This window comes from Hakea prostrata, chromosome 1 (assembly GCF_041222555.1).
Source record: "Hakea prostrata isolate BN-2017 chromosome 1, UWA_Hpros_2, whole genome shotgun sequence".
Lineage (NCBI taxonomy): Eukaryota > Viridiplantae > Streptophyta > Magnoliopsida > Proteales > Proteaceae > Hakea > Hakea prostrata.
The window spans coordinates 22,239,224-22,267,099 of NC_142600.1; the positions used below are offsets into that span (position 1 = coordinate 22,239,224).

A 27,876-nucleotide genomic window follows, 5' to 3' on the forward strand; every position below is an offset into this window, starting at 1 on the left:
TTTTTCTTCCAATAAACGTTTAAAGTTCGTTTCATTCTTTTCTCTCTCTCTCTTTCTCTGACTTCCACTCATGCCTCCAGAGTTTACTTCAATTCTAATCATGCAAAGCCTAGCCTCTCAAAATTGTTAATCCGTCCCAATAAACTGGACCAGACGACATAGCATCGAATACCTGGAGATAAAGGAGGATATGCTCAATGACACCCACTGGTCATTAGTACTTTACAGTTCCATCCACAGAAGATGTCATACTTTTTCTTTGTGGACTGATCTAGCTTCCCTTTTAGTTGGCGGGATTGGTTGTTTAACAAATTCTTAATTGCATTGTGGAAGGGCGACCGTTTGATCAAAAGAATGAAAGTAGATAATTGTATATAAGCTGGGCCTTAAAATCTTCTAATACTTAACGAAGTAGGAAAGGAAATGGAAGTAGGCTTGCTTGCCGAGTTGCCGTCCAAACATGTACGGAAGAACAATCTCTGAAGGGAAAGAGAACTACCCAGAATTTCAAAATGAAAAAAATAGAAGAATGAATGAGAACACAGTGATTGGTTTTTCACTCGTGGATGCGTTATTCCCATTTGTGCTGTTTTTAGCGTAGATCACAAGCTTTCTCCTAAGAGTAAAAGCCATGGCGGCCTAACCGAAAGAGAAGTTTGCCAACTCAAAAGAGCACTCTAATAGAAGCACCTTATTTCGCAATAAACTACCATGTTGCCATTGTCGGTCAAATGATCTTGGTTCTTTTTTTTTTGTAAAGAGATCTTGGTTCTTTATTGGTTCCGTCTTTTTGTATGTGAGTTTTTTTTTGCTTTTTCTTTTCAACGAAATGGAATATCTTTTTCTCTGTTGGAGGTGACTGGAGGCTGGAGCTGGAGCGGGGCATCGATCCATGGGATCTTGCTTGCTTGCTATACAATCTTGATTAATTTTGTTTTGCATACAATAAGCACAAGACAATGGCTATCTTGTAATTATGTGGGAAAATCTGGACATTTTGCACCACCAAAGATTAAGAAATCTTAATCAGACCGAAGTATGGCTCTCGTCCCCGTCAGCAAACACTATTTTACACATCATCTTTTGGTGGGTTGCTTTGCTTTCCTTCTGCCTCCATTTATGATCGTCTTCCTCTCTAGCTGGCTCTTGTAGCTCACTCGTTTCGTCTCGTCTCGTCCGTAGCCTCTCCTCTTCCTTTCTTTCGTTTCTTATCTCTCTTCTGTTGCCAAAGCTGAAATCAATTGATGTCTTGCTTTAGTCTTGGGAAGAAGCTTCGACCCGCTAAGAAGGCGTGGAAGGGCTTCACCTCAATTCTCCTAAGAAAAGTTCACAAGATCAGACGATCCAAAGATGCCATCAAGAAAACCACTAGGCGTCTCAACGATGCACTTGCCGCGGCTCTACACCGCTCTCCTCCGTCCTACCACATGTCGCCTTATTCAACGCAAGATTAAGAAGCCATTGATTGCTCGATCCACAATTAGCCCTCGCAAGCGTCGCAAACATCAAACCCATAAGCAGAAATTCGCACCTGTATATGTGGATGAACTATTTGCTGCTGAGCCAATATCAGTTCAAGCCAAGCACCTGATTGACGGATGAACCAACTGCAGCAACAGTAGGTAAGTTATCAGAGAAGCAACCAGTAACAGAAACGTCGACCGTGCAACAGGTGATCACCACAGTGGAGATGATGAAGCCATTCAAAACGCCGACTGTTCTAGGAGAGACGAGCAAGGCTGCAACAGGACGTTCTATGGTTGAACTGAAGGAGGTGTCACGGCTCCGGGGAGTGGATGAGAGAGCAGAGGAATTTATTACCAAGTTCAAGGAGGAGATAAGGCTCCAGAATCAGAGATCACTTGGGGAATACCAAGAGATGCTTGCACGGGGTCTTTAGTGAATACTGATTTCCCCCCTTGCAATGCTGGTAAATTAAGCTTAGTTTGCCTTAAAAAAATTCTGTCCCAAAGAAGAAAATAAAGAAAATTTGTGATGGTGTGCTACAGAGGAAGTGATGCCCAGGCTTATACATACATTGATTTTGCCTGAAATTTGAACCATTAAGATTAGTTGATGCATGCTGTATAGAAGTCTACTCTGGTCTGTTCTGCTCTTGGATTGATTTGTTATTTGTTTCTTTTTGCATTAATGCTAGTGAATTTTTTTTCCCTCGTCAAACCCCAAACAACCCTCACAATAAGAAATCTCTTCGGTTCATATGAAATCCTTACTATCTGTTGGCACTTCAAACAGCATTTTAGCGATTCCGGGTCGCACGCCACGTTGATAAAATCGGGAACACCAGTTCAAAGGGAATAAGTTTATATTCTATATGCTCACCGAGCGTACTTTAGCAAAGCTGCTTGTGCCAGCTCTATAAATAACTGAATGCATTATCGATTATCCCTTTTGTGGATTTTCCTCTTCATCTTCATCCATGGCGAAAGAACCAGTTCGTGTTCTTGTTACTGGAGCAGCAGGTTCTATATAAGATTCTTCATATCTGATTAGTTGATTAAACCACTGGAATTTCTTGTTTTCTCAATGTCTTTTAATTCTAGTAATCAATGATGAAGAGATGGTAGAAACATGCATTTCAGCGAGTTATGAATCTATTTTTGATTTTCTATTTCATATTAGTTGTGATTCTTGATTTATTCACGAACGTGAAATTGACAAACCTGTATTCAATCGGAATCAGATTTTGAATTAATGCGAGACAGAATTGTTTGATTTAAGTAATCGGTTTCGGCTATCTTCTGTACTGGGAAAATATGAGCGTTAAGCGTCAAATGCTCGAATCTTCTACTTAGGATATTCTATTCTATTACCTTAAGCACGGTCTCAAAGGCCTTATGAATGAATTATTCGATTATAGATCTTTTTTCCTCCTATTATTTGTCTTCCATTTGACCAATTGCAGATTCCTTATGAAGTTTCCAGTAAATTACTGGCTGGAATTCGAGCAGATTATGAAGATTATTTTAGTGTGTCAATGTGGGTGGTAGACTCGTCAGCTTGAAGCCTTGAACCTTTCTCCTCCATTTTTATTGACCAAATGAAACTTTATTCACTACAGTTTCACTTAACCTTTTCCTTTCACGGGTTGATTACGATAACCTTGATCCAATTCACGATCTTCATCCCACAAAAATAGTCTAGTTTGAGGTCTTTCGTTGTCTGAAAATCTTGCCCATTGTAAAATCAACATTCGTAATTGTCTTAATTATTTTAAAATGCCCATAGTTAAATTATTTGTTACTTTTGATAAGACCCACTTACAGCAATTGACTGGGTGCAGCCGTGCAATATAGGGAAGAAGTTTGAAGAATTGAAGTCGTAGATGGATAAGACATTAATAATGACGCATTCTCCTGTTGGCACACTTCTGCAGCAGAAGCCTCTTGCACGAGATGTTCATTTTTGTTAGTCTTTGTGGTGACAGAGGATGTATATCCATCCCTAATCACAGTCCAAACATAACAGAGTTCCTTTTAAATTGTTTACCAGTGAATGACTATCATGCTAAAAACCTTCTTCCTTTTTGTTCTACTAAAATTTTGAGATGCCCTCATATTGTGTTTGAATGCTGCTTAAGAGATGACGTCATCCAGCCTCTGGCCTTCTGTTACTGTGTGTGCAATAAAATGAGGATACGAGTGTGGCAGAGCTCAATTTTGAGTTCAAAAGCTGAGCTGCATTTGGAACAAATATGTTCAAGTTTCTTCAAATAACCTAATATCTTTTCTGGTTTACAGGGCAAATAGGGTATGCCCTTGTTCCAATGATTGCTAGAGGTATCATGCTGGGTCCCGACCAGCCTGTAATTCTCCACATGCTTGATATCCCACCTGCTATGGAGTCCCTAAATGGTGTAAAAATGGAGTTGGTGGATGCTGCACTTCCTCTTCTGAGAGGTAAGCTTCTTTCCAGTATGAAATACTGCACAAAACAACATTAGATTAATCTTTAAATTTTTGTTTGGGATCTATTTTGTCTTCTACTAAATAAAGAAAGGGATCTCAGTAGACATTTTTACCAGGTGTTGTTGCTACAACTGATGTTGTTGAGGCATGCACCGGGGTCAACATTGCAGTCATGGTTGGTGGTTTCCCAAGGAAAGAAGGAATGGAGAGGAAGGATGTGATGTCTAAAAATGTATCCATCTACAAATCTCAAGCCTCAGCACTGGAAAAGCATGCATCTGCAAATTGCAAGGTGTTAGCTTTATTACCTCATCTTTCTTTGATGATTATATACCTTCTTTCATACAGACTCTTTTCCCCCTTCTTTGGGGAAGCTCTTTTTTTTTTTTTTTTTTTTTTTTTGTGGGGGGGGGGGTGTTGGTTTTGGAAAGTTGGTGATGTAAACATTGAGCATTAAATTTATTTGCACATTTTAGTCAAGAACTTACAATTAAGTATTATGAGCACTGTGGACTGTAGTTTTGTTTCTGTTAATTTCAGGTTTTGGTTGTTGCTAATCCAGCAAACACTAATGCCTTGATCCTGAAGGAGTTTGCACCATCTATCCCTGAGAAAAACATTACCTGCCTGACAAGGCTGGATCATAACAGGGCTCTTGGTCAAATCTCAGAGAAATTGAATTTGCAAGTATCTGATGTTAAGAATGTGATCATCTGGGGAAATCACTCTTCAACTCAGTATCCTGATGTCAACCATGCAATTGTCAAAACATCAGCAGGAGACAAGCCTGCACGGGAGCTTGTTGCTAACGATGAATGGTAGGACTTCTGACTGAAATTCAAACACTTAAGTTTATATGTGTCCTGTGATTTTTGTATGGCCTAATTTTAAGATTTCATTCTTGAAGGTTGAATGGGGAGTTTATCACTACTGTTCAACAACGGGGTGCAGCAATTATCAAGGCGCGAAAGCTTTCTAGTGCCTTGTCTGCGGCCAGTTCTGCTTGCGACCATATTCGTGATTGGGTGCTTGGAACTCCAGAGGTGGTTTTTCATTTTGGGGGTTTATTTTAGGGGGGGGGGGGGAAGGGGGAGGAAGTTAGGGAGGTTACCTTTTTCTTCTTAATTCTATTTCAACTGCACTAGATTATGGTTCACACAATGTAGTGAGTTGGTGTTCAGGTGTTGGGATGCCACAGGGGGAGGGCATGCTTAATCTATTACGAGGATCTCTAACCTTTTCTCTATTTGCTTATGTGCACTGTAGGGCACCTGGGTTTCTATGGGCGTATACTCTGATGGATCATACAATGTACCTGCTGGTCTCATCTATTCTTTCCCTGTTACTTGTCGTGATGGAGAGTGGAAAATTGTTCAAGGTAAGAGTATGCACAATCAAACATGTTTTTCTCACTTGTATTTGGGGAAGTGATCTAATCTTTTTATTCCTTGTTTCCATCATTAATCAAAACATGGTTTTCTATTCTCCGCTACTCTTTATGTTCATTCATAAGGGTAGCTAATTCTGTACAATGTTAGTAAAGAATCAGAACAGTATGTCCAGCTAACCATTTTCTTAGTAGCACTCACTTATTAGGAGGAAACAGACTGATGCATTGGGATGCTAGTGCTATTTGTAGCTATACCTAATAATGTGTATGCCTTTTTATGTGTCTTCTGGTGTATTGGGTGGTACACAAGCTTAGTTTCCTTCCTGTTTCCCTAATGCATTCTACTCGTGCCTCTAATGATTTATATTCAGTTAGGTTTTCAGATTTCGAAGTCCATTACCTATGAAATTGTCTGTTATTTCTTGCCAGTCCAATCCTGGACGACTAATGGGCATTTAAATCTTGGTTGAGATATGCAGAGCCTGATATTGACTGCTACTGTTGAAATTATTAAATGAGGTTATGCATGCTTAGTTAAAATAACAAGAACACATGGTTGAGTTTTAGGTGAAATTACAATGGCTTTTGTTAGAAACAAAATTTGTTTTCAGGGGGACAAGTGGCTGAAGGTTCTGTGAACAACAAGTCAGCCTTATCCCAACTAAGTTTATTGGTTTCATCAATCCTTACCCTCCAATCAACTCTATTCAAGGTCATACTTGATACAGTTCCTCAGGTATGCATGTTTTTCCTCGCCACCTGTCCTATGGTCACTATTGGTGTGCTTTTGGCTCTTTTGTTTCCTTCAATATGAATCTAATCGCTCCTCCATATTGGAGTATCAAGAAGCCTCTGCTGAATATGGCTATGCTACCTCAAACAACTTTCTCGTAACTTCTTGTGTCTTGGAGTTGGAGCTACTTTCAAGTCAATTGTAATATAACCATTTCTTATTCTATGCCACTCATCCATCTCAAAAACCTCATCTCAGCTACACTGAGTCTATCCATAAAAAAAAGAAGGGTGAACCCAATTCTAAAGGCTTATGCACAACCAGAGTCTGCCAAGGGCCTTACCCCCAACTATTTTTGTTGGGAGGCTATTTCGATACCTTGACCTCAGGCTCTAATAGTGATCCATCTATCATTGTGCGAAGGCCCACCCCATACACGGAGTCTATCCATTCGATGCTTATTAACATTACACACCATACATCATACACATTCGTGGACCCAATCCCAAGGTCAACTTTTCTTTAATTTGATTTCTACTTGTGGAACCCAGCAAACTGAATGAAAAAGTTATCAATAGTTAAGTTAATACAGAGACTCAAAAGTAGTAAGACACACTTAAAATTAGAACCCTTACAATAAAGTTGCCCTAAGTCCAGACCAATGCATGGACCAAAGGTGTTGCTCTACTTAATTACAGAATTTCCACTTAATCTTGCTAATATAGTAAAGCCAGAACTCAATATCTAATAATGTCAAATGAAAAGACTACATGAGAAGCCTTCATGACAGCACATGGATCCTACCAGTCAATAGCGTCCAAGTGAAGCCCTGATGCCCTGATCATCATACAAGTGCCAAGCACATTAGCATTGGAGTTAAAGTCCACGGTGGCTTCTTTTATGAACTTGAAGGTGATGGAGGGCTAGTTGCAGTGGGTGGAAATCCTTGAAGAAACCAGAGTTGCAGGCAAGGAGAAGAAAACATTAGAAGGGGGAATAGGGGTGCACACACACAACCACAGTGGCTCTCAAACCACAATTTCATCTATTTAATCTGGCTAACGATGGGGGATTATATTCTGTATAAAGAAAATTAGAGGACTCCTAAAATAAGACTAATTCTCTAACTAGGACACCAACTCAAAAAAGGAAACTTAAAGAGTTGGAAACCTGATATCCTATGCTGCTAACTTTTCAAATACGGAGAATAAAATAAATAAATAAATAAATCCTGAGATTCTACTTGACCCAGTTCATCTTGGTTTTGGGTGGGTGTAAGGCAGCCTTTCTGCATCAGGACTGTTCATGTTTTCTATCATTTGCCTCCCTTCTATGTCTTGCTCTGCCTATAAAGTTTCTCGATGCTGTCATGTATTACAGCTCCCAGTTAGGAATGTGCAAATTCCAACTACAGAAACAGGCTTACAGGTTCTATGAAACAGCTATGTGCAAAATTATGAAGAACAGACCAAACAGAACCAGAATTCTGGCAACTAGAATAGATAATTTGATAGAACATACCTCTAAGTATCAGATAACAACGGAAACCAAATTTTAGAAGTAATTGAAGGATAAAAGATCTGAAACCATTCTGATACCGGAACAGATAGAAAAAAATACTCAGGTCTAGTGGGGGAAATACCTTATTCTTGGCAGCAGAAAATATCTGCAGGGGAAGAATATCTTCTGCTATTTCTTCAGAGTTACAACTGGTGAGCTGAAGAGTAATATGAAAGGAGGAGAAGAAATAGTAGATGAGAGAAACACAACAGAATAAAACAAAGGGAGAAGAGAGATCAAAGGAAAGGAGAAAAAAAAGAGGCAGATTGACTAGAAGAGAGGAGAGAGAGAGAGGTCCTCAAATTTAGAAACTAATACTTTAGTTCATTCATCACTTGCCTTGTTTTTTCTTTTTCTTTTTTTTTTTTTTTTTTTTTTTGGGGGGGGGGGGGTGGGGGTTGGGGGGCTCATGTATGTAAAAATAATAGAGTAAGAAAGCTAGTAAAAATAATCTATGTGAACTACTGGAACTAATTTAGTAACTTGACCCAAATACTGCCTAAAAGGCTCACATTTTGATAGCAAACAAACATAATATTAAAACAATACATAAATACAAAATACCAGTGTCAAGTATCCCCTCACTAATCTAATTTTGTAGTGCATTGTTTGGGCCCAAAACTGAACCCAAATGCTTCGAGAATGGATTGGATTTTCATGCTTATCCAGCCATTTTAATGCTTCTGCATCAAAAGTCTGCTGTAATTTATGATTCAATGCAGCCTTATCCTAACTAAATGGGGTCAGCTGCATGGATACTTTACCATCTACTAGTCTAAAGCTTGGCATGCCTCACTTCATTGTGTGGAGTCATTTTAGGCTTACCCTTGGCTCTTTTGTATCGTTAAATCTGATTCAAATCACTTTTCCATATTGGAGCATTCAGAGGTCTTTGCTGCACATCCATCCTGCTGCAAACAGCTTCCACACAGCATTCCATGTGTCAAAACTACTTCTAAATTAGATCTAATCTATTGATTCCTTGTAAAAAAAAAAATTCCAGTTTTACTACTCATCATAGTTGTCACAATGTCTACACAACCCAAGGGATTGAAGGAGACCTAGACAGAAGGAGAGATCAAACCTCCGGAAGCCTTGGCCACTGGACTTGTGTTGATAACTATACTACTTATCCATCTCGACAACGTCATTTCAGCTTACTTTTACATGGATCCTAAAACTCCTGTCTATATGTTTGCAGTGTGAACTTGAGTGGATTGTGGGAGTTTCTCCTCTTATTTTAACCAAGTCAACTCATCTCTGAGATTCTTCTCATCATCCCTCAAAACCTCAGAGCTTCAACATTTGAGAACCCTTATAAGGCCTTAGGAGTAGTTCTCTCTGCTTTCATCAAATTCTTCTGCATCTATAAGATTTAGATGTTACAAATAGAGGAAGCTTTTTTGCCCCCATCAGTCTGCATGGACCAATGGGAGAGCATGCACATGCATTGACAGAGGGCAGCATTTCCACCTTCCCTAGGGAATTTTGGGGGCAGTCATTTCACCCACCATTCTGGGTATATCTGCCGGGCTTCCCCACTGTTCTTCCTCCCTTACAAATGACTGCATGGTCAAAGTTTATCTTCCTTCCCTTACAGCCCAACAGGTCCAAGCAAAATATTGGTCATGTCTTGTATTGTGGAGTGGAGGAGAAAGTTCAACTTCATCGTAGTGCAATATTTTTTTTTTTTTAACCGAGTTCTTGGAATTTGGATTTTGAAGTTTCAGTTTCTGTGTTGATTAACAATTCCAGATTCTCAGAATAAGTGTCTCTACTTTGACAGGGCTTAAAATTGATGAGTTGTCAAGGAAGAAGTTGGATTTGACAGCAGCAGAACTCACTGAGGAGAAGGCTCTGGCATACTCATGCCTCTCTTGAATGTTTTCCTCTCATCTCTAGGTTGTGTTACAAGTAGCATGTGCTCCATGTCTGATGGGAGTAAAGCTTCATCTTTTTCTAAATGAGCTTTTTAGACATCATAGAAACATTTGGCAATAAGGAAGCAGCCTCTCCCTATGCATTTTATTTGTGCCTACTTTTTGAGGATTCTTCCCCAGCACGGACTCCATTGATCCCTGCAGTCTGGTCCAAATGAGCTATGATGTTTATCTTTTGGTTGCTAATTCGGAGATAATCCATTTATTAATAATTTAGGTAATCAGATGGTCTACAATTCAGCTAAGACATTGTTCCTGAGTCGAAATGCGCTGCATCTTGTACCCAAGTAGGATTCTTCCCCCCTATAAGCGTTTATTGAACCATGCCTTCTTAGGATTGTCCACTTATCATTCAATCATCATTTGTAATGGCAATTTTGATCGAGGTTCTTGAGAGGCAAGCAGGGTCTTTGCAATCTCTTCTAACAGCTAGTTCGTTGTTTTAGAGAATGTTCTTCTGAGATAGAAGAGAACTGCAGCAAGGATTAAAAGGAGCAATATCATTGGGAATCTGGGAGGGGTGATTGCAAAGCCTTAGTTTATTTATCGGATGGAACCATAAGAGAATCCGTCCATGGCTCACACAGAAATAAGCCACTAAAGTTAAAATGAAGGAGGTAGACGGAGGGGCCAGGTGACCTTTGTTTTGGGGAAGAGCGTTCATTTAAAGAGAAGCCCCTGGGCTCAAAGTTAAAATGAAGAGAGATATATATGTATAGATTTATGGAGGGGCCATGGTGACCTAGCACTTACTTTTCCCATGAAACATTGGCCAACACCATTCCCCTTCCAGAGAGCTTCAGTGTTGTGTGAATCTTAAAATTGTGAAACCCGTATCAGGGCTTGGATCCTTCTTTCTGGGCCAGTTACGAACCCTAGCCGAAGCCCTAAGATTCAAAGGTCGAATTAACGCAAACAAGCCCAGGTGACGTGATAACCCCATTTACAGTGATTTGTTACTTTATTACCATCAAGCACAAAATAATCACTTTTCCTAAGAATTTTTTACATGTGGGTCTCTCTATACACAAACTAATGTTAGGTCTTTTTAGTGCAATATATTACTTGTGGATCCTAATAAGATTAATGCAATTAGTAGCCGTTAAGTATATTCAATTTTCAAACATGGAGAGACTAAAATGTCTTTCAAGTAAAAGTGTCACGTGCAAATGCACGAGGTATTTATCAATCACCATGTATTGGCCATGGAAGTTGAATGGTCTATGCATAAGTGAATCTATTAACAACAGTTAATGTTGGAATTTGGAATAAGTTTATCTATTAGATGTGTGATTTTGATTAAACATTTTTAATACAGTTTCTTCTTCCTCAATTGACATTTCTTGGTTTTCCTGGAGAAATTCTTTATATTCTTTTAGTTGTTAATGATTTATTTGAAAAATGAGAAGTGAAGAAATTGATAATTAAATTGATTCAAATAATTTCAAGAATTTTATTTGACCATTATAGACATCATTTATTAGTATTACAGAGGTCTAATTGATTGAATACATAGGGGTATTGGAGGAAAACAAAATGTAGCCGTGTCTTTTGAGTTCATACTTTTATAATAGTAGTATGACACTATGATTAACCATATAATTAATGTTTAATGACCAGTTATCTCTTTTTTTTTTTAATCATATATTAACACAATGAATTAAATAATTTTAGGAGCTCTTTGGTCCCTCCACATTTAAAATTTGAATTTACTTAACAATATTAGTTTGGTTGTGACTCACATGTAATATATTGTACTATGGGGACCCAACATTAGTTTCCGATTCATTAAGGGGACTCACACGTTAAAAAACTCTTCTATATAGAGAGAGACATATCTACTCGTCAGCTGAAAGGTGCACCAGAATCTGGCATGACTCATGAGAGGTGGTATGGGCTTATCTAGATTCTGGCATGAGCCGATTACAATGGTGCACCCACATTTCATTAATAATAAGGCAAATTACATGTGGACCCCCTAGATTATGAATCAATTACATCTACTACTAATAACAAATGCCCCCTATTGTTAAGTGTTGGAGTTAAATGATGATGTCATCAGTTAACAAATATATTAAATACTCATTTTACCTTTCTTTCCTTTGATGTTCTTTAAAAGGCAAATTACATACAAACCCTTTAGATTTCAAATCAATTACATTTACTATTCTTGAAATTTCTCAGTTTACTATGTTTTAACGAATCTTATACTATTTTTAGGTTAGTGTAATACATTATTATTTAACCTCAATACTTAAAAGTAAAGGGTATTTTTGGAATAGTGGATGTACTTGATTCAAAATCTAATGGGTTCTGTATGTAATTTGTCCTTTAATAGGCATTTGAAGAAAGAAGTGTAGAGTAGATATTTAATATATTTATTAAGCCGATGACATCATCCTTATGTAATTTGCCCTTAATAATATATTTTTAGTCAACTTTTAATCTTTTAAACTTTATGTAATTTGCCATTAATAATATACCTTTCTTAGTCATCTTTTAATCTTTTCTATTCATGAATGAAACTCAAAAGGCTATCTAGAAATAAGCTGGGCCAAGGCTTCCACTTTTGCCCCGAGTTGGTCCTTTCAGCTCCAACAAGTGATGATGATTATGAGTGGTCACCATCTAAATTAATGCCTATTCCTTTATATACGAGCCTACCTATTAGGTTCCTGACAGACCTGGGATTGATGACATATGCTTTACATAATCTACTCTATCATAATTAAATGTATTAATTAAGAAAGAACTATATTACATTTGGCCATATTATCATGTCATTGCTATTTTACATTATCTTGACTAAACTACCTCTTTATTACTTAAATAATTAAAATGTTATTTCACTCAATTATTAAGTGACCCAACTCCTAGGTGGGTGAAAATTAAAGGTGTTAAAACCTAACTCGAACCATTAAAATAGGACCGAACTGGCCCGTTATAGCCCGGCCGGCCCGAACCAAAGCTTAATAGGTTGTGTTTGGGCTGAACAACCTCAGCCCGTAATGGTTTGGGCTGGGCCGGGGCAGCCCGTATGTGGACCAGCTAACCTGAACCGTTTGGCCCGAAACTAGCTCGAACCCAAACCAACATGTTATAAATAGATTAAATTTAAATGTAAAAGACAAGAAAACCCCCAAGTATTCATTTATTTTCCTTAATTGTTTTGCTTTCTGAAACATGCAAACAACAAGCCTGTCAAAGCCTTTGCCATTTGATAGATGGGTTTAGTGAATATTTAGCAATTGTATTATCATTTGAAAATCTTTTAATGATTTATTTTAATCCATTTTTACAAGTGTTAAGAAGAGGGAGAAGAATAAGCAGAGACAGCCCACTAAAATTCATCAAGATGCCAGCTTTCATTTGTATATATTAGTTCTATAATTTTTACTTCTTTGTAAAAAAAAGTTTTTTGTTTGAACACCGAACACAAGAGATTTGAAGAGAATTTAATGTTTATATGTGTTTGCATGCTTTTGATAAATTCCACACATCAACAAAGTATTCAAAACATACCGCTAATAAACCCGAACCCAAACCGCACCTGCCCGAAACCGTTATTTTCTTAATGGGCCGTGTTTGGGCTGAGTGTTTTCAGCCCGAAACCGTTAGGCCCGGTCAGAAACCGGCCCAATCCGAACCGTTGACACCCCTAGTGAAAACAATTCTTCCTTCACCTATCTTCTTCCTATATCTCATCAAAAACTCTATCACCACCCCTCCCCTACCAGAGACCATTGTCGCTCCATTGTCGTTACCAAAAACTGAATCAGAGTTGAAAAACCATAACGGCTTCTTCCCCTATTTCTACTGCTATTCACTCTCCGAAGAGCCTTTCAACTGTTTTCTTTTTTTGGTTTTGTTGGTCAGAAGATGTATAACTTATTCTGGTCAATATATAGCAGCGTCAGCAACACTTTTTGCATTTTTTAAGTATGAACAAGGGAAGCAATGGACCTTCTACTTCGCATCTCTACAATTCCAATGAACTAACAGAGGCAACTCAGTCCTAGTGACTAAGCATATTGAATTACTAGAAATGAGTACTGAGGAAGAAAAAAGCATGCCTTTTAATTTGCCTCCTTCTCTTCTCTGTGCTTCTAAAAAGGAGTTTTCTTGCATGTAACCGAGAACAAATTCATCTTCTCATTACGTGTTGCAGACCTAATAGACTTACCAAAGAACACAACTCTGTTCACATAGTGCATCTAACTCATATAGGGTATTTTAATCACTTGACCAACAAATTTAACAGTTAAACATTTGACAACTACCGGTGGATCACTTGAAATTATACAAAAATCAAAAAATGTGCGCTATAGAATTTTGCCCATTTATGTTAAGATCTCCCCTTTCTTGCCCCACTCTAAATTACCATTCGTATTTGTTTTTGCCCTTCCAATGCCCTAACCTAGTATGCTAATACTACTACATTTTGCCATGCATGCTGATTGGCCCTCTTTCCCTTTCATGAATATAATACCTAGATCAACATCACCTAATAGTAGTTAAGGGGTAAATAAAAATTAAGAGCCTAACACTTTCTCATATAGGTCATGCATTTGACCCTTTCCCCTTCTCTGTGAGTCTAAAAGTTTATATTTCATTCAATGTCTTAAAGGTTACTTCTTCTTCAAAATTTGCTCATGATAATGATGTATATTTTTTAAATTCATCTTTCTCATCTTTCTGAGACGGGTCCCGCTTAAATTTGCTCATGATAATGATGTATATTTTTTAAATTCATCTTTCCCATCTTTTCATGAAAGACGGGGTAGATCTCCAAGTCAATATTGTTGTCTGGTCCAAATAATGGAAGTCTTTTCCCTTCACTTCCTCAGCATCTCTTAATCCCTCACACCATTGTTTAAGCCACCATATATGTATGTGAGCTTTAAATATCAAAATCAATTAAAGAAATACATGAATTTACCCAACCCAGAAATGTCATTCATTCCATAAGGCCAGACACAACTAGACAACTCGTAGCAGGTCTTCTTTTCCTTGAAAATTGATTGGGTTAATGCGCAGCACCTATAGTGAACAGTCGAGATCTAGACCATCAATTTTCAAAAAATTGTATTTTTACACTTTTAAAAGACGGATGATCTCGACAACACTGAAGTCGAGCCCCTTTTTCTTCCTTTTAACATTTCTTTATATAGCAACCATATTAATTTCCTTTGGCTGGCAAATTCAACAAATCAGATAATCAGTTTGATTGCCAATTCAGCAGATGGGACCTTATTTCCTTGGTCATATGAAACATGCTATACAGTGAATCTTTTCATTTCCATCCTTCTTTCCACTTGGATAGAGACAGTGTTGACAATAATGGCTTTCAAGGAGCTAAGATCAACACATATAATTTGCTTCTGTCGACATGGATATATATGTTTGTAGTGGAACCAATCTTAATTGTTGGACTGTAACAAGGAAAAATGGTCACTTTACACCACCAAAGGTGCAGACAGATTTAATTCAATCCACATCAACTGAATTGAGTACTAAAGACTGGGCGGTGACAACTTTATACTTTCCGACCAATTTATGCCACACAAATTTAATATGATCAGCAACATTTTAAACATGTAGGGAGAGAAAGAGAGAGAACCCCAAGATCAATAATAAGTAAGTAAAAATATATAATTCATACACATTTCCCAGCAGGAATCACCACTAGATGAGCCATAAGTTTTTCATGGACCAAATAACTTTCATAAACTATAGAAAATGGCCTTTCAATATATTGGCATGTGAAGCTCATTTACAAAATCCAAAATCCAAAATTCAAAATCTTGATTTGTTCCTTTTGAAATGCTTTCCATGCCTTACAAGCCAGCCTCATTATAGGACTAGAGAATTTTTAAGAGTTTTTCTAGGGTTTTGATTACTCTATGTCTAGTCCCTTTATGAACCACACATCTTGTATCCTTTTCATGATATTGTTGATTATTTTATTTTTAAAGAGTTTATTTGGGGTTTTGATTACTTCATATCTAGTCCCCTTTTATGAACCACACATCTGCACCCTTTTCATGATGTTGATTTTCATTTTTTATTATTATTTTTTAATTTCTCATCTATTTCTGAATTTCTATTCAATTAATTTTTTATTATCAGTAAAATAGTTTATAAAAATCAAACTAGAAAATTTTTGTAATAAAAGTAAAACTAATTCCAATCTACTTGTCAATTTCAGATGGGGTTCCTATGTTTTGTTTATTGTTCTTTCAAGCTATTTCTTTTCCATTGTTCCTATGTTGTCTCCTATGTATTTTTCTTTTTTCATTTGATTGTGAAAGCTTGATTTAGAAACCAAATAAACCTAGTTTGGTTCCAGTAAAATTAGGTTCAACATTCAGTTATAGTCCATTTAGGTAAGTAATTTAGGATTTAAAACATACATATGATAACATCCCAATGCCCAAAACAAATGAAGCATCTATCAAAAATGACACTGTAGAGGAATTGACGAAAAGTATTTTTAAGTTGACAAAAGGAATGAGTAGATTATGCACTCACAATTAGAAAGAATAGAAACGTGACACAGAATACAATACGAAGGCAATAGCAGTGACATTCAACCATATTGATTAGTATGGTATTTGAATCCTACCAAGAATTCAAAAGAAATCAAGACATCAATTTAGAATTTTGTGGATCATTATAGTAAATTTCTTCACATGAAAACAAGTGACCATCAACTAAATCATTTAAGGTCAATTCCAAAATCTTCTTCACTCATTCCCTCTTCTCAAATAAAGATTCAATTCAAGAATTGTGTTAGCAATACACAAAGAAAGTCTAGGATATACTAATCATAGCATTGAATTGAAAATACTAACATTGACCTTGAATTGATCGGACATAATATATGTAAGAAAAGTTTTCACACTGTGGCAGACATTTACCAGAGTAATGAGAACCATCATATATAAGTCATCAATAATGATTTCAATTTTGTTTGAACTCTTACAGAGTTGACAAATATAAAATTTATTTTATCACTCCAAGGTCTACCGTTGATAAATTTATATTTGTGCAAGTTTGATTTCACCTCTTACCATCATGATTGCAACACAATAGATACAGGTATGGAGGCATAACAACAAACACCTTGCATACTAGAAATTAAATATTTTTACCTCTTTTCACATACTATTCTGATTTCATGTTACGATATTTATTCTCCAAAAAAATGTTATTTTTTCTAAAAGTATAATATAAATAAAGTTATAATAATCATATCTGTGTATGAAAATCACAACTTTTAATAAAATAAAATAAGGCAAAAATGTTCTGAAGAAACATGACAGAATGAAATTTTTGTTAATGCAACTCACTTTTAGGGATCAGTTTTATTTATGTCGGCAACTAAAGTGAGACCATCGAGGACATTGAGCATATGATGTTTTTTCCCTTTTGGATGGAAATTAGAGGAAAAATTAGATAAGTAAGCATTTGTAGGTTTGCGTTTATAAAATTAGTCACTTCATGTGTCAATTAACAAAAGTAGCTAAAATCCATTTTAGATTTACAAAACTAAACAAAGAAGTAACTTTTATCTCTTGTGGACATTTTTATTTTGACGATAATCATATCATCACATTAGCCATTAGGAAACCATCACTTCCGGTAACTATTATTTTCTTCTTCCGGCAACCTCAAACCAACCCAAGAAATCTGAATGCCTTTTTTTTTTAAGTTGTTTTCATAGTTAGTCTAATATGATGGTGTGGTTAATTTTAAGGTTAAAAAATGTCCAAATGAAAAAAGTCACTTTTTGGTAAATTTTTGTAAACCTAAATTTTATTTTAATTAGTCTTGTTAATTAAAATGTTAAATGGCTAATTTTGTAAAAGGAAATTTAAAAATAGTTAATGTAATTTTCTCAAAATTAAATCATTAAGTTTATGCTTTATTTTATGTGATTAATGTCTAAAAGAGATACTTTCATTATTCTCCATCAAAAGGGTTGCTCAGTTGGTAATAATTAACATCTCTTAGTGAAGATGTCATATGTTCCACTCTCTGATGGTATATGTTATAATTCCAATCCCCTAATTTGAAGATTCGAAGCTACCGGCTCCAAGAAAAACAAAATTTTAATATTAACTCTTTGTTTTTCAATTTTAAATCGTATGTTTAGTAATGAATCAGTTAATTGGAGCTCTCTAGGGGCATAAGGGTGGCCAGAAAACATTTATAAAAGCAGAGTATTTGCAGTGCAGTGCATTAATTTTACACTTACCCCACAAATTAAAAAGCGAAAAGATAAAAATGTATAACATCCGGTTCCCAAAAAAAAGTTGGATAACATTGTTATCAATTATCAAATACAAACGTAGATCTTAGAAACTCACTAAAAATAATTACATTAATGGATAATATATGTAAGATGGTTAATTAAATAACCTGAATCATCTAATTAGTACTCTTTGATGATGGAGATTGGGAAAATAGAAATTAAAAGGATTTTCTGCAGCAAACACCTGCCAATAATATTTGCAGATGGAAGAATTAGCAAAGGAAGTCCTTTAAATGTTAGTTAGTAGTATTACATGTATCTAGTTTATCTGTTCTTAGCCAACAATGCATGCAATCAATCTCTACAACATAGAAATTTCACATCTTCATGCTTCCAAGTCAGTGCTCTAACTAGCTAGATCTCCCACGATAACTTGATAAAAACAGGAAAAAATTTGCCTTCAGAACTCCGGCAAGTCTACCGACATTGAATCTCCTGCCTTGGTGAAGAGATCGTACCAAAAATCGATGTCTTTGTTATTATTCAATTCAGACAAAGACACTGGAGAAAACTGAAACTGAAGTTCCGGGTCACCTGAAGTTTTAGATGATGATAACGTCTCAGACCAGAAGCTATCATCCAATTCAGAGAACTTTGTTGAAGAATCGATGTTGAGGTTATTATCCCTGGTTTTAACTGCAGTGGATGAATCTGTTACTGTGGAGGAAGAGAAGTCACTGGAAGACTGTTGAGGGGACACAGGGATATGGGTTCCTTGTTTCTCCAATCTCATCTTCAGATGGATTTGATAGCTCACGGGTGGTTCTGGATCAGGAAAAGTCTGTTTGATTTTGGTGTCAGAGCTGGTGATGGGATGTTTTTGTTTGATCAGCTTCTTCTTGAGGTGGGTATGCCATACATTTTTTATTTCATTGTCTGTTCTTCCGGGTAATCTGGCAGCAATTGTAGACCATCTGGAGATCAAGAAGATATAGATGTATAAGTTTTTGTTTGATAGCATTGCAAAGAGTTGCAGAATGTAACAGGAAAGCATGCATGTGTGAGCTCTTCATGTGGGTTTATCGGATCTAGCTAGCACCTTTTCTTCATTTTAAAGAATAATTGTAAGAGCTAAAATCCACTTGCAAAGAGTTTTTAAATTTGATTCCTTTTGGGTCTTTGGTCAATACGTGTGGGCGATGAAAGGGATTTTAGAAATAATGGCTCTCTTCCCACTATTACTCTATTACCTAGTGCCCATGAATTGACCAGGATACCCTTCTAAGGATCATGATCAGTTCTAACTTCTAATACAAAAAGGAAACAAAAAAATTGAAAAAGAAGAAGAGAGGTTGGCATGAGAAGCCATAATCAATGAGCACACACACCTGTTGCCCAGCATTTCATGCAGTTTGATGATGGTGTCTTCTTCTTCTTTGGTGAAGTTGCCTCTCTTAATGTCTGGTCTCAGGTAATTCGTCCATCGGAGTCTGCAACTCTTTCCACACCTTAACAGCCCTGAAGATCAAGGAGAGCAATTAAAAACTATAAATCTGAAAACCAGAATTGATCAGTTCCAGAAAAGGAATAAGAAATAAAGAAATAAAGATATATTTAAATGCATCTGTGCATCTATGGGTGTGGCTGTGGAACCCAAGAATCCTATATATGAAACGACCTGCTTTACTGGAGAAATATACCAAAAAACACATAAGGTTTAATCGGCAATTACCAGCTTGTTTGGGAAGTGCTCTCCAGTTGCCATGGCCGTAGTTCTGAATATAAGAGATCAAAATCTGGTCTTCTTCTGGAGTCCATGGACCCTTCTTTAATCCCATCTTCTCACAACATGGAGCTCTCACCATCTTTCCTCTCAAAGTATTGAGTTATGAGATAACCTGCAGCTTCCTTGTTAGCTCTGCTAGCTTATTCCTAGCTAGTTCTCCCAGTCTCTTTAATTTTTCTCTTCTGTACTAGAAACCCAAGACTGAAGATCCAAAACCCCAAGATCTTTTTGTGTCCATGGCCATCTATTTATCCTTCCCGTGAGGTACCAAATTCAAACGTGCTGAAAATAAATAAAGGTAACTACAGATTTCAAAAGCAAGCAAAGTCCACAAGGAAAATAAGCAATCTCTCTATATATTTGTTTAAGAAATCCTTATATTTAATTAGTGTGGTCAGTAATCACTAACCTAGTTTAAACTTTAGAATTATTAAAAACACACGGAGGTGGAAGGGACCCAATCTTGCTGGCTATTTTGTCATATCGTATAGAAGACCTGAAGCCCGAAGATCATCATCTGCTTCCATCTTTGTGGTCCTTCAAGCAGAGCTATGAATTGTATAGTGTAGCGACAAACTGGGACAGAGAAAAAGAAAACGTGTGATTGACTGATTGACCCAGATTAAAATATAATAATGGATAATTTGGGAAATGCCAGTGAATCTCTACTCCTCAACTCAGACATAGAGGTACACAATGGTCAATGAACTAGCTTGTCTTTTTCTTTTCTTTTTTCTTCTTTTGTCATATTATTTGAAAATATTTTTGAATTTTAACTTTTACTCAATAATCAAAAAGGAAGGAAGAAGCTGGGTGGAAAAGGGAGAAGGGCATCTCTGTGTGTTCACACTCCATCCTTGTTGAATTTCTCTTCTTACTCCAACCTAGTTGAATTTCTCTTCTTGAAAGCGTGGGGGTGATGCTGTGAGAATGTCAAAGAAAGAGGCTTCTGTTTTGGTCATTTATTTTAATATCAATCATGATTTGGCCATCTCATGCATTGTTCACTTCATTGACATAAACTGTAAACAAAGCTTAAAGTTTTTTTTTTTCTTTCATAACCCCCTTTCTCCACTCACTGATGGGCACTTCAACAGTTTTAGAGGCCATTGTATTGGAATTAAGCCTCTCAAGAAATGTCAATTGGGAGATTTATAATTAAGAGATCTCTATCTTGTACTACACTTAATGATGTAAACGATAAGCTCTCAATTATTAGATTAAGACAGCTTCAAGTTCTGTTAAGTGGGTTCCCTCTTCATCATCAATACTAATTAACTTCTTCTTCCCTTGTATTTTGGGCAAATTAATAGATATTTAAACGTAGGTTTAGGATCCTTTCAATCAATTACTTTAAGACAACAGTGGAGAGAATGTATCAAAATTCTTCATTTTTTGACATTTGTATGTTGTATTAGCTAAGGTTTATTATTGAACCACATTAGAGTTTTCTATTGTTTAATTAGTCTAATCCTCTACCCATCACCATCGCGAAGAAGATTAATATAAGTTCTAGATAGATGAATTCCTCTTCTGGCATCCTAATTGAATTAAGTTGGAAGGTATAAAAAGTTAAAACTTCATCAATAAAAAACTCATTATTCTTCTTCTTCTTCTCAAAATTTTAACTTAGAAGTTTTAGATGGATGATTTTATCTTCTGGGTGACTTTGAATTGCTGAAGCTGATAATGCAATTATATGATTTTTATTCCATAATCTTGTTGATTAGGCATCCTAATTCATATTTAATTACCAGAAACTTCTCATGTCCTATTTAAGCCCTCCATTATCCAAAGTGATCACTAATTTGAAGTTTAATCGATCTCATGCTAATTTGACTTGCCTGCATACATATTAAAATGATTTGATCACACCAGACAATATCAAGAGTTGGCTGCAACCACTTGGATTGGAGGCTTCACAGCAAAGTCATAAATCAATAAGCATCATTTTGACTCGACCCCTGATCTTGATAATTATAATTAGCCTTTTTCTCTGGGCGGGGGTAGCTGTCCTGCCCTTTGAAAATCTGCAACTAAAGTTAGTGGAAAACCTTTATGAACAGATGAAACAAAGAAAGATGAAGATCTACGCGTAATTCCTAATCCACCGACAGCGGATTTTGGACCAGCGTGTAGAATTCAAATATTTTATATAGAAAAATTCAGTCTTTTTCCACTAAGTACCGTAGAGTACTGAGTTCCAGAAAATGGATCATGGGGAGAAAATTGGTTCGATTAAGGTTGTCTGATTGCCATTTATGCACGATTTCATCTCAATCATATATACAGTTTAATACTATATATATACTAGTAAAGATATACACGTGTGATACGTTCCCTGAATCATTTCTTACGATTGAACTATAGGTGAGTAGTAGATTAATTATTTTTAAAGGAAGAAAAATATATGGAGTTTGATCCAAATTAATACCGTCCACATTGTGTTTGTTTGAGCTTGCTTAATTGCAAATATTTCAAACAAAATAAAAGTCTGTTGTTGACGTCTGAGGGATCTGCACTAGACCTGTAAATGGATAACCGAAATCCGCCTCCGAATTCGCATTCGTATTCGTTTAAAGGTATCCGTATCCGAAAATTTTCTTACCGGAAAATATCCGTATCCGTCCGCTAAGCAACCGGATTCGGATTCGGATAATTGCTTATCGGATCGGATAATATCCGGATAAATTTTTATCCGGATAGAGTAAAGTATTTAACATTTTTTCTTTAAAAATAGATGATAATCGGATTCGGATACCGGTAATTGGATTCGGATAGCGGTATTCGGTAATTGGAATTATAAATTTTTAATAAAAAAATGTAAAAAAGTGACAATTATCAATCAATAATCGGATATTTTATCGGATCGGATTATTATCGGATATCCGATAAAGATTCGGATTCGGATGCCTTCTCTAAATTTTTGCCGGATTCGGATTCGGATTCGGATAGCGGATTTGCTAATCGGATTCGGATTCGGATACTGGTGTATCCGAGCCGAATCCGGTCCGTTTACAGGCCTAATCTGCACGCACACCAGAACTGTTGTTGTAATCACAGTACTTCTTTAGAGCTGAAACGTACATGAAGTACTTTCTTTAAGGTATTTAGACACCCCGAATTGTGCAATACGGGTTCTAAAAGTGTCTTCACCCCAAGATCAGTCAGCCCAAACCTTTAAGGTTGCACCCCAGAAAGGTTTACTCAATGTATAATCAGGTTATGTTCACTGCTTAACAAAATAACAGGGAGAGAGAGAGAGAGAAAGAGGAGGAGGAATTCTGTGTGTCAAGAATGAGCACGAAATGGAGTTTATATAGAGCTCCAAAGGCTGTGGGTGAAAGGGTAAGGCTGTGAGGGTACCTTTCAGCTCAACTCTCTCCAAAGCAAGGTACCTTCAGCTGACCTCCCTACAGGAGAGTGCCACTCAAATGGCATCTCCACGTATTCACCCAGTAGTGGGCATTCCAGAATAGGGCCCATGACAAACTGGGCCTTCCGGATCAAGCCCACGACTATTCATCCACGAATTTCCTTGGAACCAATCGGTATCCTTGGCAATAGTAAATTAATGGTATTCGTAAACTCAAGTTGATTGTGTTTTGGCTATTTCATATTTGAAGTTGGATACAAATATCCTTGGAACCAATGGATATCATTGGCAATGGTAAATTAATGGTATTCATAAACTCACGTGAACCATGTTTTGGCCGTTTAATTGAAGTTGGATCTTCTGTAGGTAATAAAAAGGTTTCCACGTTTCCGATGGGAATATGAAGTATGGCTTTCTATACTGCACTTTCACAAGATCATTGGAGATAAACATTTTGAAATTTCGTTTCCTAACTAATAATTGGTGGATTCCAACCACAGTTGCATAAGATCTTTTTGTAATTTCTTTTACTAGTATTGTTATAGAAAATTTTCTATGACTTGATGATGTCCTAGTTTCTAAGTCCTTCGTTCTATGCTAGTTGTGCAAATTAAAATACCGAATATAATGTACATTAGAATGAGTTAGTTAACCCACTAAGGTTGACAAGAGAGAACAAGTATTTATGCATCAAGAAAAAATAAATTAAAGGTAATTTTCATCTGGACCCCCTGAGGTTTGGTCAATGTCATTTTTAGTCCAAATAAATGGAAACTTTGCATCTGCCTCCTCTGAGGTATCCAATAAGATCAATTAAGGACAAATTATGATTTTTATGACCAAAATACCCTTACATCTATTCTACCGTAGGATTTGCATTATAACTTCACAATTAAATCAAACGGTGAAAATAAAAATAGTGGGGTATTTACTCCATTAAACACGAAACCTACCTCCAAATCCTGCAATGGCCGCTTCGATTCCTTTACTCCCTCCGGCTCTAAAACTCCAACAACATCATGAACAGTGTAGCTCTAGCCTTCTATGCTTTCATTCAAGTAGAGACATGAGTCATTTCCAGTTAGAAGGGACATTCTTCTTTCCGATGAGGGATTTTCTCTCTTCTTCCATGGTTCAATTTTTCAATAATCTGAAGGGATCCTTGAAAAAAATCCTATTACTAGTAACGTTGATCACCATTCCGTTACAGGGTTGCAGTGGTTATAGGAGGGAATAGGGGATTTGGACTTGGGATTTGCCAGTAGTTAGTTTCTAATAAAGTTGCAGTGGTGCTAACAGCTAGAGATGAGAAAGGTTTGAGATGGAATAAAATTTTGACAGAAACTTACAAATTGACGGAAGAATGTGTGAAAACGAACTACTTACGACAATAAAGGAGTAAGTGAATTACTAATTCCCCTCCTCTAGCTTTCTAATTCTGCTAGAATTGTCAATGTTCCTTCCTCCATGAAATGCTGAAGGTATGAACTATGAACAAAGGTCTCTGTTTAGGGAAGAGACGATTGAATTCTGTAAATTGGGATTTTTTCTTTTTTTCCCATAAATTTTCTGGTGAAAGGATTAAGAAGGTGCTCAGTGATGAGGGTCTTAGAATTTCAAGGAGTGTGAAGTTGCAGAAACAAAAGATTGACCTACTCACATGGCTGCTTATATAGTCTCCAAGGCAGCATTGAATGATTACACAAGGATTTTTTCCAAAAAGTTTCCTAGAATCTCTATAAATTGCGTTTGTCCTGGTTGTGTCAAAACCGACTTCAACTATCAGGTTGGAGTCCTGAGTGAAGAAGAAGGTGCAGAAGGTACTATTGTGAGGTTTGCTTCATGACGGTAGGCCTTCTGGTCTGTTATTTTGACGGGAAAGAAGAATGTCCCTTTTAACTTGAAATGATTCATGTCTCTGTTTGAATGAAAGCATAGAAGACTAGAGCTACATAATTCAGGATGCTGTTGGAGTTTTAGAGCGGTGGAAGTAAAGGATTCGAAGCGGCCATAGTTGAGGATTTCTAGGTTTCGTGTTTAATGGAGTAAATATCCCACTCTTTTTATTTTCACCATTTTATTTAATTCTGAAGTTATAGTTAAGGGTATTTTAGTCATAAAAATCATATTTTGTCTTTAATTGATTTTATTGGATATCTCAAGGGAGGCAGATGCAAAATTTTCATTTATTTGGACTAAAAATGACATGGACCAAACCTCAGGGAGTCCAGATGAAAATTACTCATAAATTAAAGAATAAGCATATCTTTAGAAATAATGTCATCTTCGTATATCCAACCAATTGAAATACAATTTTCGAAACCTCTTAGGATTAAGTATGAAATCACAGAACAACAAAATCAGAATTAAATCTAACCTAATTGAACTCTTGAACCACGACATATGTAACCCTATAAACTCCAAAATAACACACAAACGACAAATCCTAGGTTGGAAAATTCTGCAATTACAGCTGTCTTAAAACAAAATATTTCCACCAATTTCCAGACCTCTAACTTAAGGAGGAAGCTATGAGAAGCTAAAAAGTGGCTGGAGAAGGTGATGGAACTATTGTCTTTCATTGTCTTTCTTTTTTTTTTTTTTCTGGTCAAAATGTTTTTTCTTACTCGTTGCCAACAATTGTGGGTTTCAATTAATTAACCAACAATTATGGGTTTCCTCTTCCTATGTAAACTTAAGAAACATTTTCTTAATTAATTAAATTTTATTACTTGGTATAACGTGTCTAATTAATTTTGGATCTCATTTTTCTGAGAATCCATTAACGTACCAATCAAGCAATGAATGATTTATTGGAAAAAGGAGAAATTGAGAATTAAAATTAATTTAATAATTTAAATTTACAACTTTAAACATCATTTATTACTAATTTATTTATCTAACTTGCATCATTTATTACTAATTCACTTATTTAACTGATTAAATACAAAAGGGTATTTGTGGAAAATGAAATATAGTTGTGTCCATTGAGTTCATACTTTTATAATAGTAGTATGATATGATAGTATATATATATAATATTTTTTAAAAAAAATTTATGGGTGCAACTGCTTTTGCAAGATGAGTAATACTGATTTTCTGAACTGGTGTGATTTTGTCAATCATGTTCGAGAGATTAATAGATGTGATGATTTATTAGCTAGATATATATTTTTCTTAGGAAATACTCTTCTCTGTAGTTGTTATTCCGTCAATGTTGTCCTCCCTTGCTAAGGACGATATCAACGTAATTTTTTTTCTTCTTCTTCTTCAATAAAAAGCTCCTTTCCCCTCAAAAAAAAATGTGATTTTTTGAATTGGTGTAATTATTTTAATTTATTTCTTTTTCTTTCACTATATTAATTCAAATGACCTTTCAATTTAAAAAAAACAAATCATTATAGTGCTAAAGTTCAAGGGCGGAACCAGGATTCAATATGGGGAGTCGAAGAATGGAAGTCCAGATTGGGAAAGCACCAATGGTTTTTCGCTATACATATTGTATGGATCCTTAAGACCCATTGAGGGTCCCACGTATGAATTATTTTATTATATTAAGGAATAAACTCACATATATTTTGTGGGACCCACACATATTTGATAAAAATAGGTAAATTATTGATAATGACAGTTCTTTTCAACAAGATATCAATAAATTAAAGCATCAGTACAAAAAAAAAATACACATAGCTTCAACCCTAAAATGTCAAATGCAAATCAAATTTTTTTAAGGTAAGAAATGCAACCAATGGTACTTAGTTACCTTATTAACTATAGATATTTTATTTATAATATAAACGCAAAAATTGTAGACAAAATAAAGAAACAAATAATATAAAATCAAATATAAAAAAAAAAAAACAATAAATAAATTGATAAATAAGAAGAATACATAATTGTGGGGAAGATTTTTTCCCCAAATTTTCTTTAACTCACGCATATAAATAGGGAAGAAAGAAACATAAGATAATAAATAGAAAAAGAAAAAAAAAAAGAGGAGAGAGGAGAGAGAGGAGATATGAGAGAATATAGGAATTGAGGATTTAGTTTCTAATTATAAATGACATTTTGAATATCTAATAAGATTTTTTTTTTTCAAAAATTTCCTTTAATCCACGTTTATAGAAAGAATAAATAGGAAGAAAAGATGTGAGAGAGAAGTGGGGAGAATAATAAAAATTGAGGAGTTAGTTTTTAACTAAAGATGACTTTTATACCCATTATTTTATATTTAAAAGTTATTCTCAAAATTTGGGAGGGGGGTAAATAGTGACATTTCACATGTGAAAAGAAAAAAAATGAGAAAATTAAGAAAATTAATATAAAAAATCCAAAATTTAAAGGAATTAATTAAAATTTTAAAAAATCTGGGGGCCATGGCCCCTTAGTAAGTCCCTGGGGGTCCGCCACTGCTAAAGTTGATAGATAGTGATATTAAAAATGCCTAAGGACTTAAGAGCCAAGTAAACTGCCATGGCAAATATGGAGCGTAGAGTTGATTTTGAAAAAGTTTGTTGTTGTTATTCCCAACTAATAATCTCTAAACCTTCAATTTAACCATTTTGCAGTTATTATTACTAAATTTTATTTAGCATTGATATCTTTAATTACTTATTTTTTTTTTTTTTTGTAAGGAAATGTTCCATGGAAGAAGTAAAAGTAAATTCAAAGAGCAGGGGAGAGAAGGCTCTGCAACGATGAAGAGAAAATGGACCATAAAATCAAGCTGGCCACCTCCAAATCAAGGTGCCTACCACTACATAGGATTTCTTGTTTGAAAAAGAAAAAAACAAAGAATTTTTGCAAGGCACCCACTTAAGTAGGCCTATAATTCTTAACTGAGTGAGTTAAATTGCACTGCGTTCACTTTATACTTTTTGTAAAATTGCAAGTTACTCACAATTA

At 35.8% G+C, this 27,876-nt stretch overlaps 2 protein-coding genes across 3 annotated transcripts; one reads left to right on the forward strand and one right to left on the reverse strand.

Moving 5' to 3' along the window:
- Positions 1-1,123: 1,123 nt before the first annotated feature.
- LOC149028276 (malate dehydrogenase, cytoplasmic-like) lies at positions 1,124-9,844 on the forward strand. Of its 2 annotated transcripts, none has more exons than XM_089135717.1 (7): positions 1,124-2,483; positions 3,762-3,920; positions 4,046-4,221; positions 4,518-4,747; positions 4,837-4,972; positions 5,196-5,307; positions 9,399-9,844. In XM_089135717.1, exons 1-7 carry the CDS (start codon positions 2,441-2,443, stop codon positions 9,491-9,493), a joined length of 951 nt encoding a protein of 316 aa, XP_088991843.1. In that variant the 5' UTR covers positions 1,124-2,440; the 3' UTR covers positions 9,494-9,844. The 2 variants fall into 2 exon arrangements, with proteins under 2 accessions (XP_088991843.1, XP_088991842.1); XM_089135716.1 differs by having other exon boundaries at positions 4,470-4,747; positions 9,399-9,841.
- An 8,013-nt stretch (positions 9,845-17,857) lies between these two features.
- On the reverse strand, positions 17,858-19,808 carry LOC149028277 (transcription factor MYB4-like). The gene is made up of 3 exons (XM_089148068.1): positions 19,542-19,808; positions 19,198-19,327; positions 17,858-18,783 (listed from the first exon to the last, which is right to left on the reverse strand). The coding sequence occupies exons 1-3, from the start codon at positions 19,672-19,674 to the stop codon at positions 18,270-18,272; spliced, it is 777 nt and encodes a 258-aa protein (XP_089004194.1). The 5' UTR covers positions 19,675-19,808; the 3' UTR covers positions 17,858-18,269.
- Between the last annotated feature and the right edge of the window lie 8,068 nt (positions 19,809-27,876).